The 14,037-nt window shown below is 47.3% G+C and overlaps 1 protein-coding gene across 5 annotated transcripts; it reads right to left on the bottom strand.

The window, feature by feature from the left end:
- Positions 1-7,444: 7,444 nt before the first annotated feature.
- RPS24 (ribosomal protein S24) lies at positions 7,445-13,738 on the bottom strand. Of its 5 annotated transcripts, XM_033131163.1 has the most exons (8): positions 13,644-13,738; positions 12,082-12,147; positions 11,787-11,996; positions 10,411-10,521; positions 10,281-10,283; positions 9,766-9,783; positions 7,882-7,903; positions 7,445-7,527 (listed from the first exon to the last, which is right to left on the bottom strand). In XM_033131163.1, exons 1-6 carry the CDS (start codon positions 13,644-13,646, stop codon positions 9,778-9,780), a joined length of 399 nt encoding a protein of 132 aa, XP_032987054.1. In that variant the 5' UTR covers positions 13,647-13,738; the 3' UTR covers positions 7,445-7,527; positions 7,882-7,903; positions 9,766-9,777. The 5 variants fall into 5 exon arrangements, with proteins under 5 accessions (XP_032987054.1, XP_032987056.1, XP_032987055.1 ...); XM_033131165.1 differs by lacking the exon at positions 9,766-9,783; XM_033131164.1 differs by lacking the exon at positions 10,281-10,283.
- Between the last annotated feature and the right edge of the window lie 299 nt (positions 13,739-14,037).

Genomic DNA, 14,037 nt, shown 5'->3' with positions numbered 1-14,037 from the left:
ATTCCACTCCTGGGTATACATCCAAGGAAATGAAATGACTCTCTCACAGAGACCTGTACTCCCATGTTCATGGCAGCATTATCTACAGTAGCCAAGACATGGAAACCACCTAAGTGTCTGTGAATGGATAAATAGATAATGTGCGCGCGCACACACACACACACACACACACACACACAGAGGAATATTATTCAGACACAAAGAAAGAAATCCTGCCATTTGTGACAACATGGATGGACCTTGAGGGCATTATGCTAAGTAAAATGTCAGAGAGAGAAAGATAAATATTGCATGATCTCACTTATATGTAAGATCTTAAAAAAGAAAAGCAATAGAAACAGAGAACAGAGTAGCAGTTGCCAATTGAGGGTGGAAGGTGGGTGACATGCGTCCAAAGGAACAAACTTCCAGTTATAAGATAAATAAGTTCTGGGGATGTAACGTACAGAATGGTGACTATTATTTAGCAATATTGTGTTGTACATTTGAAAGTTGCTAAGAGAATAGATCTTAAGAGTTCTTCTCACAAGAAAAATGAAAATTTGTAACCATGTGAGGTGATGGATGTTAACTTGACTTACTGTCATAATCATTTCACAATATATACATATATCAAATCATTATGCTACGTACCTTAACCTAATGTCAATTATATCACAATAAAATGAAAACACCTAAGGGTGGAATATTAAAAAAAGAAAACCAAAAAAAAACGGAAATGGCACCTGAGCAGCAAATGACTCACCTGCTGTCAGAAGGGGAGCCAGCTCAAGGTGAAGAGGCTGGAAGCTCAGTCCTCTCCCCACCACTGATGGGCTGAGGTCCTGGGGAAAAGTCAGCTGACCCCCGTGCCTCAGTGGCCTCATATACAAACAGAAAAAACAAAAACAAAAAACCCCAATGCAGTGCTAACTGCATGCAAAATAGCTGTCACATCAACCAGAGAGCTTTTTCTCCTTCCGAGGCCTGAAGGAAAGAGGCATCCTGTTTCACATCTCCTCCACCAAGGAGAGCAGCAGCGTGATCGCATATGCCTGCGGGTTGGGCAGTTTCTAACCAAACTCTCTGAATATCACCGTGGACACTAGGAGCCAGCAGAGGGCTGGACCAGACCCTGTCTCCAACCCCCTCTGGCTCTGCGATGTGGACACCTACAGCTTTCTGAAAACACAATTCCAGAGACTAACTGCCCGGGCAGAGTGGCTCAGCTGGGTGAGCGGTCACCGTGAGGTGTAGGACGCCAATCCTTGGACTGAGGTGAATGCGAAGCCCCCACACCCTCCGTCCAAAGCAATATATTATTACAAGATATATACACTGCAGCTGAGCGAGGGAGAACAGGGTGTAAATCTTTATTTCCTCCCAGCAATGCAGAATAGAAATCCATGGAGGCAAATCCTTGATGTCCAAAGACCTGGACTTTTTTTAAAAATCCAACGTGTGGGTTCCACCTTACTGCCTTGCATCGTCCCTGCCAAGGCTCACTTAAAGGGACACACGAGATGGATGGCACACAGCAGTGCTCACAGCTGCCCGGCAATCTGAGCACCTTGAATAGGACACGTCTGTCTCAACTCCCCAGAGCAGGATTCCACGCGTGGAGAAAGATGCGGAAAGCCACCTTCTCAGTGCCTTTCCCTTATCTTACAGTAGGAAACTGAGGCCCAGAGAAGGAAGGGGACTTGCCTGAGATCACAAAGGACTGTTGGGGAAGAGCTAAGGCTTGAAGATAATCTTGTGACCCAGCACTCTGCCTGCCCCCCCAAACTGTCCAGAGGCATTGCACTAAAGGGAGAACACTAAACCAGAACTGGGCCTCTGGGGTCTAGCAGCCTTCCTCCTGGAGAAACCACAGCCCCTTGGCTGGGCGGCTACAAGAGGAGGCTGTCTGCACAGGTCTGCGGAGACATAGCAGCCCAGATGGGCAGACATGGCCGCGCACATGTGAACAGCAGAAAGCCCTGCCGTTCAGCTTCCCTACAAGGGCCGAATTCTACAAACAAGATAATCACCCCTAGACCTTCTCGGAGAAGAAAGAGTGACCTCTCCAGCTGATGTGGCATCGGGCTTTTTCACACTTCCATAAGGCTGTCAGCCGGAACAACAAAGCAGGCGGCATCCAAGCCTGTGCCCACAGTGCCCTCTCGTGGGAGTCTGTGCGGCTCATCAGACCTCTGTGCCACCACAGGCAAGGCCAGGGATGGGGGTACCGCCATTCCTGGTTCACACAACTATCCCTGCTGGGATGTCTTCCCCTCCCTCCCCCCAGCTCAGTGGTTCTCCAACTTCAACCCCATCAGAATTCCCTGGAGGCGGGGCCCGTTTCTGATTGAGTAGTTCTGGGGCCTGAGAGGTTGCATTTGTAACAAGTTCCTAGATGATGCTGATGTTGCCTATTCAGGACCGCATTGGGAAAACCACCGCCTAGCCTACCTCTCTGCACCCATCAAGGCTCAGTGCAACTTCTCGCTCCTCAGTGAGAAGTTCCACAAATGTCCCCAGACATATCATAGAATGACAAAGCTGTGCAATTCTGACCAAGTTCCTAACCTCTTTGAGCCTCCATCTCTGTCTGTAAAATGGGGATACAGTACCTACCTCATAGTTATAAAAGGTAAATGAGATAAAGTATGCAACATGCTTACTATGTACCTGGCACATAGAAAACTATTCTGCCGTCATTACTATTTTATTAGAATAATAGTGTGTCTGGGGGCTGGCCCGGTGGCTCAGGCGCTTAGAGCTCCGTGCTCCTAACTCTGAAGGCTGCCGGTTTGATTCCCACGTGGGCCAGTGGGCTCTCAACCACAAGGTTGCCAGTTCAACTCCTCGAGTCCCGCAAGGGATGGTGGGCTCCGGCCGCTGCAACTAAGATTGAACACGGCACCTTGAGTTGAGCTGCCGCTGAGCTCCCGGATGGCTCAGTTGGTTGGAGCGCGTCTTCTCAACCACAAGGTTGCCGGTTCAACTCCCGCAAGGGATGGTGGGCTGTGCCCCCTGCAACTAACAACGGCAACTGGACCTGGAGCTGAGCTGCGCCCTCCACAACTAAGATTGAAAGGACAACAACTTGACTTGGAAAACAGGCCTGGAACTACACACTGTTTCCCAATAAAGTCCTGTTCCCCTTCCCCAATAAAATCTTTAAAAAAAAAAAAAAATAGTGTGTCTGTTCACTTGCCAATCATTGAGGCCAGGGACCACGTCTCCTAGTTAGACACACAATTATCAGAGGTCCTTAGGGACTCTCTAGTTCAGTTTCCCTAACCTCGCTGATCGGCCGCAGCATTCAGAAGTTACAACTTCATCGCTTCTCGGCCTTTTGGCTAAGATCGAGTGCAGAAGTTCAAACTTCAGAGGCTTGGGTGCCACCCAGAACTAGTAACTCTGGAAACAGGGGTAAGAGGCCTGGGCGTTTGCATACAGAACAAGCCCCCAAGTGCCAGGCTTGGAAACCACTCGTCCAGCCCTTGCACCTCATCAGACAAAAGGAAATGGAGGCCCACTCATGGCTCCAGCTGGCTGCAGGCTGGGTGTGGGTCATCGTTTCCTCATTCCAGTCTAGTCCTTTCACAAGCTCAACTGCTTGGATGCCATCTTGCCAACCCCTAACTTCCTACACAAATGCCCTCCTACATACATGAGCAGTCCAACCGCTTCAGTGTCTCCCGTGCAGAGGAATTCCGCGTGTGACAAGGACACGTAACCCCTCAGCCTGGCATACGTGGCCCTCCCTGGCCTGTTCCCTGCTGACCTTTCCAATCTCCTTCCCCCTCAGAACCTCATCTGCAGCCATCCACCCAGATCATGGACAGCTTGTTATGGGGGGGGGATGGAGGGGAGGCAGAGGGGGATGGAGGACCTCGCTCCTGCAATGGCTGGCAAACAGGAAGTTCAACGGTGAGTGATGTGGAACAACAAATTCAAGTGTGGAGGTGCGTTTGCTCCCCAGACCCACACTAGAGCTGTGAACTCGGGAAATCCTGGGCTTTGCCTGCATAAATGAATCAGGTGTGGCATGTCTGCTCTTGCAGCCAACTGGTCTATTTTTGAAATGGAATTTCTCCTACCAGCAATGCATTGTGCAAAACTGCTGGAAGCCACCAGTCCCCACAGGGCCTTCCAGCTCACCCATGAAAACGCCTAGCCGCGTTCTGCCCCCGACCTCCCCAATCTGCTCCTTTTCCCCAGAGTGACTGGCCTCCCCCCACCACAGCTGCTTGCTCCTCCCTCCGTGCTCTGGCCCATCATCACAGACCACACCAGGGCCCTGTTCCTCTGCATCCAGACCGCATGTCTTGCCCCAGTTGGTGGTCCTCTCAGAAGCCGGCCAGACCCAGGCTCCCAGCACTGCTGCTCTCACCTCTGGATTCCTACTGTGTAATTCAACACAATTACACTGTCTGCAGGATGAGACTGGGTAAGCTGCTCAACACTGAGCTTTAAGGGCAGGGCCTGCTTCTTCACCCATCTCCCAGGACAGGAACTCACTCGTGCACACAGCAGCTCTGTAACTGGGGGTTTCAGCGGACCATCTAATAACGTTCAGTAATTCCCTGGCAACAGGCACCTTGCTGAGCATAGGTGTACAAATAAAGAGTCCAACACTTATATGCCCAGCAAAAAAACAGCTGCTCAATTACTATTTGCATGCAGTGAAGACTCTGAGTCACACAATTATGTTCCAATCCCAGCCCCACCACTTAGCTGGGTTACCTGGTCTAAAGCCCCTACATGGATCCCGTAAGACTTAGGATCATCGCTTAGTTTAGAATAGCACCAGCTTAGGCTCCAAGAGTACGGTGTATTTAAGATGCTGTCTTTAAAGAGACAAAAGCTGTTGCCTTTAAGGAACCCAAAATAATCAACTTGCCAGGGAACAGAGCATTGTTTAAAGCTGCCTGATTACCTGGGCACCTGAAGCTACAAATGAAACTGTAAGGTGCAGTCTAAGGCAAGCTGTAAACAAGCACCCCAATAGTCACTGGACTTTTTAAAACTGCCCCCTTTTCAGAGATACCTCTAGCTTCTGTTCTTGCTACCGCTCACAAAACCACAGCTCGCCCTCACTCCCAGTACCACGTTCAAGGGCGGGCTGTGTACTTCATCACTGACTCCTTCGTAGTCAGCTTTGCATTTTTATGGCGGCCCTTTCAAAGCCTGTTGACAGCAGTGTGGTCTGCTGTCAGGGCCAAAAGTGCTGACTCCAAGAATCCTGAAGTTCAACAGCACAATTGCCCACAATTTAAAGAGAGTTCCTCCAAGTCCCTGCTTCCTGTCACAGCTGCTTAGCACTTCAGTTTCCAAAATTCTCAGGTGCTACATCATTTGAGCTTCAAAATAGCCTTGAGTCAGGTCAGCAGATCAAGTACCCTTGGGAGCCCCAATGTAAAGTTAGCCAAATCAAGGGACAAAGTAACTTCCCACTCAGTTGGACTAGATGGAAGGCACGGTGTATGCAGAGGGGACACAAGACCAGAGAGCAGGCAGATAAGGGTGCAACAGCACCCCAGCTGTAGGAACAGAGAACAGGACCGACTGGAGAACAAACACCTATCCTGAGGCTCGTGGCCATGGGCCGGCTGGTGCTTACTGATATTTAAGGAGGCTAGAAATCTGGCTCTTTATGGAAGATCCGTCCAGTTTGAAAACGTTTTGCCTGCCCAAGACTGCCACTGTGTGACTTCTGTAACATCCCAGGCCAGGCGGTTACCCTGGAAACACACCCGAGGCTGAATGACCACAAACTGCCCTCCCTGAGCACATCCCAATAGAAAAAGCCTCTGCACCTTGTGACTTTGTGGCCAAACTTCACTTCCATTCAGGCCCCCTGCAGCTGTGCCCTCTGCAAACCACCTGTTACGTGTCAGTTCTTGCTCCACTGCTTCCACTAGCTCTGCTCCTGAACTGCGACCAACTCTTAGGACCTCCCCTTCCAAACCTACTCCCAGCTTCAGCGGCTGCCCGGCCTGGGCCAGCTCCAATACCACCTCTCCCAGTATCTTCCATCTTGCCCATGCACACTGCTCACCTGTCCTCTGCTCCCACACCGACACACGAGACTGCAACATCTGCCACCAAGCATGAATGGCCCCTGTCCTCCATGCACTGCTCTGCTACACATGCCGAAACCCTCAAATCCTCTACTGGACACCCATTCGTCATTTGGGTGAAAACCGAAGCTGGAATGCCTCCATCCCCCACCCCTCCACTCGCCCTACAAGTAGACCATCTGGTATTTCCTGGTCCTTGCAAGGGAACCCAACGGGCCATGGGTCCCACAAACCCAAGTATGTAGCTTCAGCATAACCTCAAATGCTGGCACTACACCCGCCCCGCCCTGGCCAGCAGGTTCAGCCCTCACTTATTCGCATCCTGGCCCTCCCGTTCGTGGCTCCTTCAGTCAGGGCTTCTTACCATCCTTTCCTCTAAAATATACAACCACCATTCCTTCCAGCAATCCTCTGATAGGCTTTTTATTGCCTCAATTCTTGCTTTCATGTCTCTACTAGGTCTTTCAAGTCCTCCACTGTTTCCTGAAGTTTCTCTGGAGCTTTTCATCCACGACCAAGGTTCTTAATAGCATTTATAAGCTTGATTCCCAGATGGACCCACCAAAACTACAAACCAATCAACTTCAGGAAAAAAAAAGCACCCAAAATCCTTAAGCCATTAATACCTCTTGCCCCCACCCCAAGCACTCAAGCTCTCCAACTCACACTTTCTATCCTCTCAAAAGGGACCTCAACCCATACAGTAACCCTAAAACCACCGTTCCTTAAATCTCCCAACCCCAATAACCCACAGTTTGGGCCCTCAACCCTGATGCCTGAAAATACCATCTGAGATTCAGCATCTGGCAAAGAAAAAGCAACACTAGATAACCCTATGTTTCATAAAAAGCATGTACAATCAGTTTCACCAAGCAATTATACACTACACCCGAATAGTCATTACACTAGATAGACCCTGTTTCAAATTCCTACTCATAATAAACCACTCATTTTCCCCCTTAAGCATAAACCTGCAACGCACAAAAAACAGTTGTGAAAGATCCTATATAGGATAAATTATGAAAACGTGACTTAATAGTTTTAATTTCTATTGAAGCCAGCAAATGTTTTCAGTTACAAAAACTAATGGGGTTCTAGAAAGAGCAAAGAGCAATTCAGATTTTAAGTGTCTCTTTTCAGAGACTGACAAACTATCCTGATGGCAAATATTAACATAAGCACCCCAGGCTGGCCCTACTGCTCTCATGTAGCCCATACTCTACACCTGACATCGTCGTGCTATTAAAGGGAAGGACAAACACCAACCACCCCAACATACCAAGTTTTCACTGAATGCCTAATGGAACACCTGAACTTGGGCAGCAATCTGCTAAACAGAAGACAAATGAATTATACTCCCAGTGTAATTTAAAACATATTTCAAACAACCAGACACATAAAAGTTCTTAGTTTATTAGCCCTCTCATGGAAAATCTGCTCAATCACCACAGTCACTGACGAATCTTTACTCCTTCTGTAAATCGAAGAAAAAAAATTTAGTTAGCAAGGGCTGAACTGAACTTTAAAAATTAAAGTTCAAAGTTCAACAAAATGACACTCATGCAAAACAAGTATTAGTAACCTAGAGTTAGGTTAACTTTGTATGATCGTAACATCAAGAAATTAAACATTCAAGCTAAGAATAACACAATAACTAAACATTACTAAATTTTAAAAACAAAACCACGTTGCTTAGTATTTTAGACACTACAACTCTTGAGAGCATTCGTAAATCTACATCTAAATTTATTTCACATGCTCTACTTTTAAATTACTGCATCAGTAAACCAAGGATTCTAGTGATCTAAATGAAAAGCTTGAATTATACCTGTCATCCAATCTCCACCTCACTGAATCAGTGGCAGGGAAGGGAGAAAGGAGGGAAGAAGGAAAAAAACAAACATTTATTAATAGTCCCTTTCCAACCTCCAAAATAATCTACATTTACGTGCATGCAATCAGATACCTTTAAGATGATCGTTCTGTTCTTTGCAATCGTATATAGAGAACTCCTTAGACACACTCACTGATTTTATTACTCCCAATTTTGAGAATACCTTGCCTGATTACCGTGGGTCTTATGCAAACAAGGTGGCCTGAAGCCTTCAAAATGAACAGATCATAATGCCCAACGTAGTGCCAACCGAGGCAAGCCACTGCTTACTTACACGAGTAGGCACAACTGAGCCTTGGTCCCTCTGCTCTGCCCTTGTGCTGGGCACACTGGGACCATCCACAGACCTGGGAATCACCCAAGACTAAAGTCTAACTTAACCACAATGGGTGAGTTCTAAATGATCAGGCAAGTCTTTTAAAACCTGTCTCAGTTCAATACTTTGAAAGCCACCATTCACAGCCAAGAAAAAGAGTGCAAATTAGTATTTAAAAAGAGGCAGGATTTAGCTCCAATAAAAATGCTTCAACAGTTCTTCAAACGTTGAGACTGTTCCTTAATTTAAAATAACTCTTATTGCACCCCAAAGCTAAGAACAAAATATCCACACAAAAACTGAAATAAAAAGAACATTAATATGCCTGACTTCGTTTTGAGCCAAAAAATACATGTGCTCATTATGCATTCATTTTCCAGCCGGCTTTTCAGAGCAGTGCTAGTGAAATGCACCCGTGCAACCTAGAGTAGGGACAGTGATGGCTCAGGTCCCCACAGGTGGCCCCTTTGCACTTGTCACCACTGAGCACTAACGTGAGACTCAACGGATAATGAAGAAAAGAATGTGTTAAAAACATCTTTCAGATCCAGATCAGAAGACAAACACTGCTTCTTTTTCGCAAGCTCCAAAACTGCTGTCAATAGGTATCATCAGCCTCCAACAGGAGAGGCTCCAGCAGAAATAGTTCCTCCAGCAGGCTGGCTGTTACTGGAAGTCCACAGCACTGGGAAGCCAACGTGACGAGTGTTCCGACAGGCAGACCGGGTTTACTGCCTGGCCCAGCGGGAGTCACAGTTAGAGGAACCACACAGGGCAGTGACCACCATTTCAAAACCCTACTCCCCCGAACCCAGGCTCAGCACACTTGACAGTTTAGCCATTTGGGCTGCCAAAATGTGGAAAAATGTGTTTAAAATGGATAGAGGACCATACTGACCAAATATTTATGGGGAAAGCTACTGATATAGGGCTTTAACGTGAATATACAATTATACTGGGAATTTTTCAATTAAAAAAAGGCATCAGATGGAAAGTTACGAGATCAATAAAAAACAGTGGAATGGTAAAGGAGAGGCTAAAAGGTGGCTTTGAGTGGATGATCCCAGGACACAGGCTTTGCCAGATTTCCTGGACTAGTTTATTACCAGAACTGCCAGAGAATGGACCTAAGTCCCCAAAGAAAAGATTGCTCGTAACTGAATGAGGACTCTTCTCAAGCCCCATGTTAACTAAAGCCATTTCCTGAGTACATAACTCTCTGGGACCCAGCGCGTCCCAAGTGTAAGTTAAAAGGTGCCTACTCAGTAGGGTGTCCACCTTCCTCCAGTGGGTCAACTTCACAACATAACATGCATTTCTGAGTTTCCAAAGTAAGTGTGATTGAAAGGTTTGCTCCTCTGTTCATAATATACTATTTTAAAACAGTAGTGGTGTTATAACAGATCGTACTATAAAACTGTCGTTCAAAAGCCAACATGCAAAGCATCAAAGCAAACTTAGGGAGGGTGATGCATCCCCACACCGTGCTCACATCTCAGTACCTGCTAGACACTTCATTTCTGATGAACAAGAAATCCAAGAAAGTAGAGGGAAAAGGCAAAAAAAAAGTTCACAGAACACTTGATTACTTAATTTAACAACCCAACACCTTAATTCCAATTAACTATTTAGTTAGCTAGGCAAAGCTGGTAAAAAGCTGCTTATCATTAGAATCACTTAAGTCTTGGCTAACTGGAGAGGAAAGCGAGTTGAGATTTCAGGGACCTCTCCAGCATGCCAGGAAAACATGGGCCACATTGATTCACCTGCTTCTTAAACCAGTTGTCCATTTTAAAATAAGTCTCGGGGAACTAGCTCTGCGCCCCCTGTAAGTCTATGCCGATTAGCAGTAAAATGAACTCTCCTTGACTGGGCTTGCGAAGCGCCCACCAGGATCACTGAACCAATGTGGCCCCCGTGTTGTGCTAATCTGTGAGCTGCGGCGAAGCTACTGTGGAGAAGCTACTTTACTGAGGTGTTAAGATACTACGTTATGTTGCTTCTCAAAACACGTTACCTTCTGTAATCCAGAAGAAGTGGGAAAAGAAGAAACATTAACAAAGGTTATTAAGAAAACAAAACCCCTCCTTTTCTAGAAACTAAAGACCTGCAGTTGACATTTCTGTCTTTTCCCTGAGGAACCATACCTTTTTGCCAGCACCAACATTGGCCTTTGCAGTCCCCCTAACTTTCTTCATTCTGTTCTTGCGTTCCTTTCGCTGTTTTCTTGAGGTCTTTTTCTTCTCATACAGGCCATGCTGAAGGAGAAAGGAATATATTACATATTTGCAAACATCAACTCATCATTACCCATTAATCTGGTAGGAAAATGAACCGAGTTGGAGCTCAAGAAATGCAGCTTCACAAATCAAAACTTTTCAAGTGTGTTTTTCCAGGACCCATCAGCTTCAAGTCAAGTAGTTGTTTCCATCTAGTTGGGGAGGACACAGCTCACAGTGGCCCATGCAGGGATCGAACTGGCAACCATGTTGTTAAGAGCACCGCGCTCTAACCAACTGAGCTAACCAGCCACCCCTACAAATCAAAACTTTTCAAGTACACTTAATACTTGTTTGAAAGAAAGGATCGTTAAATTAATAAACAGTACGTACAGAATAACAGCACAGGAAACAAATGTCTATTCAACACTCACTGCATGGTAGTTCAGGAGACTGGCTGTTACTGTCCCGCCTTGAACCTACAGCTCACAAGGGCCCCACATTTTGGTTTCCCTTTAGGGTGTCTTCCATTTCCTCTCCAGATTATTCCCAGCGGACCCAGAAGCCTTTCCCAAGGGCTCTACCCACCGCCATGGAGACTGCTATAATCTACTCTTCTTCGCTCTGCCCACCTTCGCACTTGCTGTTCCTGCTGCCTACAGGACTGCTTCCAAATCCTGACCGAGATCTCAGCTTCACTGTCACCTCCTCAGCCTCCGACCACCCAATTAAAACGAGTACAGGTATCACCTACCACATCACTGTGATTTCCCTCACAGCTCTTCTACGGAAAGATTTAGCTAACAGCAGGGAGAAGGGCTAAAAGGACAAACTTAGGTATTTCAAAGTAACAACCCATTTGCTAGTTCACTGCCTAGAATGGAAGCTAGGAAGCTTGCTCAGTCCACTGCCGTGGTTCACTCTACTGCCTCAACAGGCAGTAAATTATAAGAAACCTTTCCTAGTTCCTGGCTACCTATGGGAGGTAAGGCCAAACGCAGACCTCAGGTAGTAAGATCACTTTTTTTAATGCCAACCTACCATTCCAAACTCATCCCTATTTTCAGTTCCTATATCCACAACTACCACTTTACCTGCCCTTCTAGATTCAGCTCCAATGCTGCAGACGCCACTGCTGAAGCCCCGTATCTACCTTTATCAAAGAACCTTTTCTCTGGACCCCAGAAGAGTCTTTAGGTCTGTATGCTGTCCCTCCTCAGACTGCCTGCTCTTGTTCATTCTACTGCACCCACACACAATGCTACTGACAAGTCTCCAGCAGCTGTTAAAATGGGGACACTTACTCTTGCAAGTCTATGTTTGGGCTCATTTTTCTTTGCGTAATCCAAGGAATCATAAATCATGCCAAAGCCAGTTGTCTTGCCACCACCGAAATGGGTTCTGAATCCAAATACAAAGATGACATCTGGTGTGGTCTTGTACATTTTGGCTAGTTTTTCCCGAATTTCTGTCTTCGGTACTGTTGCCTTCCCAGGGTGAAGGACGTCGATGACCTAAAAGGAAAGATCAAGTTTAATGTGACAACGAAACATCTTTAAAAGTGAGTGAAAGTTAACCTTCCATGTGCCCCTTCCTTACCATCTGTTTCCGTTGAAGTAGTCTATTGGTCATGAACTTCCTGGTCCGAATAGTTACTGTGTCGTTCTGAAAACACAACACACCAGTTAATAAAACCACTCAACCTTTTCTTGGCCTTGCGGTGATTTTCCAAGATCTAGAAGTGCTCTGTCCAAATTACGGACACTAACCATGTGGACAAATTAGATGATGTTTAAAACTCAATTCCTCAGCTGCAGGACACTTCCAATATTCAAGAGCCACCCGGACTAGTAGCAGAAAACCTTCAAGAAACAAAGCAAACTGCTTAGCACAAACCACTTAGCACAGCACCGACCTCACACGACACACCTAAGATACACAAACTCTACCAAGAACATGCACTCAACAGCTTTGTGCGCCTCCGGGTTACTTCACTTTGTTACAGGAATCACCATGCATGGTGCAGGATTTCTCAACCTGGGCACTACTGATATTTTGGTCCAGCAAATTCTTTGTTGCAGGGACTGTCCTAAGCATTCTGGGTAGTAGCAGCAACCTTGGCCTCTAACCACTAGATGCTGGTAGCACCCCCACTGCAGTCCTAACCAAAAGTGTCTCCGGACTTTGCCAACTGTCCCCTTTGGGGCAAAAAGAACCCCGAATTAAGAACCACTTCTCTGGAGAACTCCGACTCACACAAACGTTATAGTCCAGCACCGTGTTTAAGCACACTGCACAAAGTTGACACAAACGTTGTGCTACCTGCATGGACACTACCTTTCCTGAAAGACCAACTCTACAGCCCACAGAGCTATTCCCTTCTGAACGGCCCGACAGCTCGCTTACACGGTAAGGACCAAGGAAAGTGGGCATTTAGCGAGTTTACACTGACGAAAGAAAACAATGTTACCAGAAAGACAGAGAATGGCTAGCTTTCATGGCACCGACTGATTGCTGGATTTCAATTTTTTGAAAAACCGCACCAAAATAAGTTCAACAGTACTCAACTCTTGAACATTGAGAATCAGAGGAAGAACTGGCTCAGAAGTGGAGGGCGATTAAAAACGGGTGCTGACCCTTTCAAATGACGGAGCTAACTAGCGACTCGGGAATCCTCTTTCCAGGGCCTCAGTTTCCCCACTGTGAACCAAGAGATTCCAATCAGCTGACAATATTCTAGCTTACACATGGGAACGGTTCCATTCGCTGCAACTCCACCGGGGGCTGCCGGCACTCTCGTCCCCTCCTGGGCTGCCATCACCTGCAAGCCGCCCATCCCAACCGCGACTGCGGGTACGGGGTTTCACCCCACTCCCACCCCACCCCACCCAATCCAATCCACTAGGCTCCATGGAGCCGACAAACGCAACGACCGCTCCCTCAGTCCCCGGGCCCTCGACTCTGAATCCCGGCGTGTCCGGGTCGGGAGCGCAGCCTGGACGCCCCGCCGGCGGCTCCGGAGCCCTCGGAAATCGGTCTGACAGACACGGCCAGGGAAGAACAAAAAGGTTTCGGGCAGACGTAGCACAGACGGCGGGACGGAGGAACGAAGGATGGCTCGGATACGCGGCGGATTACTGCCTAGATGCGGGGAAACTCACCATGATGGCAGCGGGCCTTCAAGCAGCCAGGGGGGAAAAGAGAGCCACTATTCGCCGGCCAATCATATCAACGCGTACGGAAGGACCCCGGGCGGTGCCGGCGTGGGGGCGTGGCCGTGCTGCGAGGCCGACCACGCAAATGCCGGATTGAAAGTGCCTAAGGCCCCGCCTCATCTATCTTTGGCCACACCCCAGCCTGGCCAATCCGGAGGCGGAACAGCTTGAGCGCACCGGGTTTACGCGAGCATATGTTCAATTTCAGTTAAATTTAATTACGTATCTGAATTATCCATACTTAAATTCCGGTAAACCGAATTATAGTTTAAATTGCCTCCATCCGAGTTGAAGCTGGAAGACGTCTTAGAAGTCCCTGTCGATCAGCCTTTTCATTTTA

This window comes from Rhinolophus ferrumequinum, chromosome 16 (assembly GCF_004115265.2).
Source record: "Rhinolophus ferrumequinum isolate MPI-CBG mRhiFer1 chromosome 16, mRhiFer1_v1.p, whole genome shotgun sequence".
Lineage (NCBI taxonomy): Eukaryota > Metazoa > Chordata > Mammalia > Chiroptera > Rhinolophidae > Rhinolophus > Rhinolophus ferrumequinum.
This window is presented reverse-complemented; position numbering and strand designations above follow the sequence as displayed.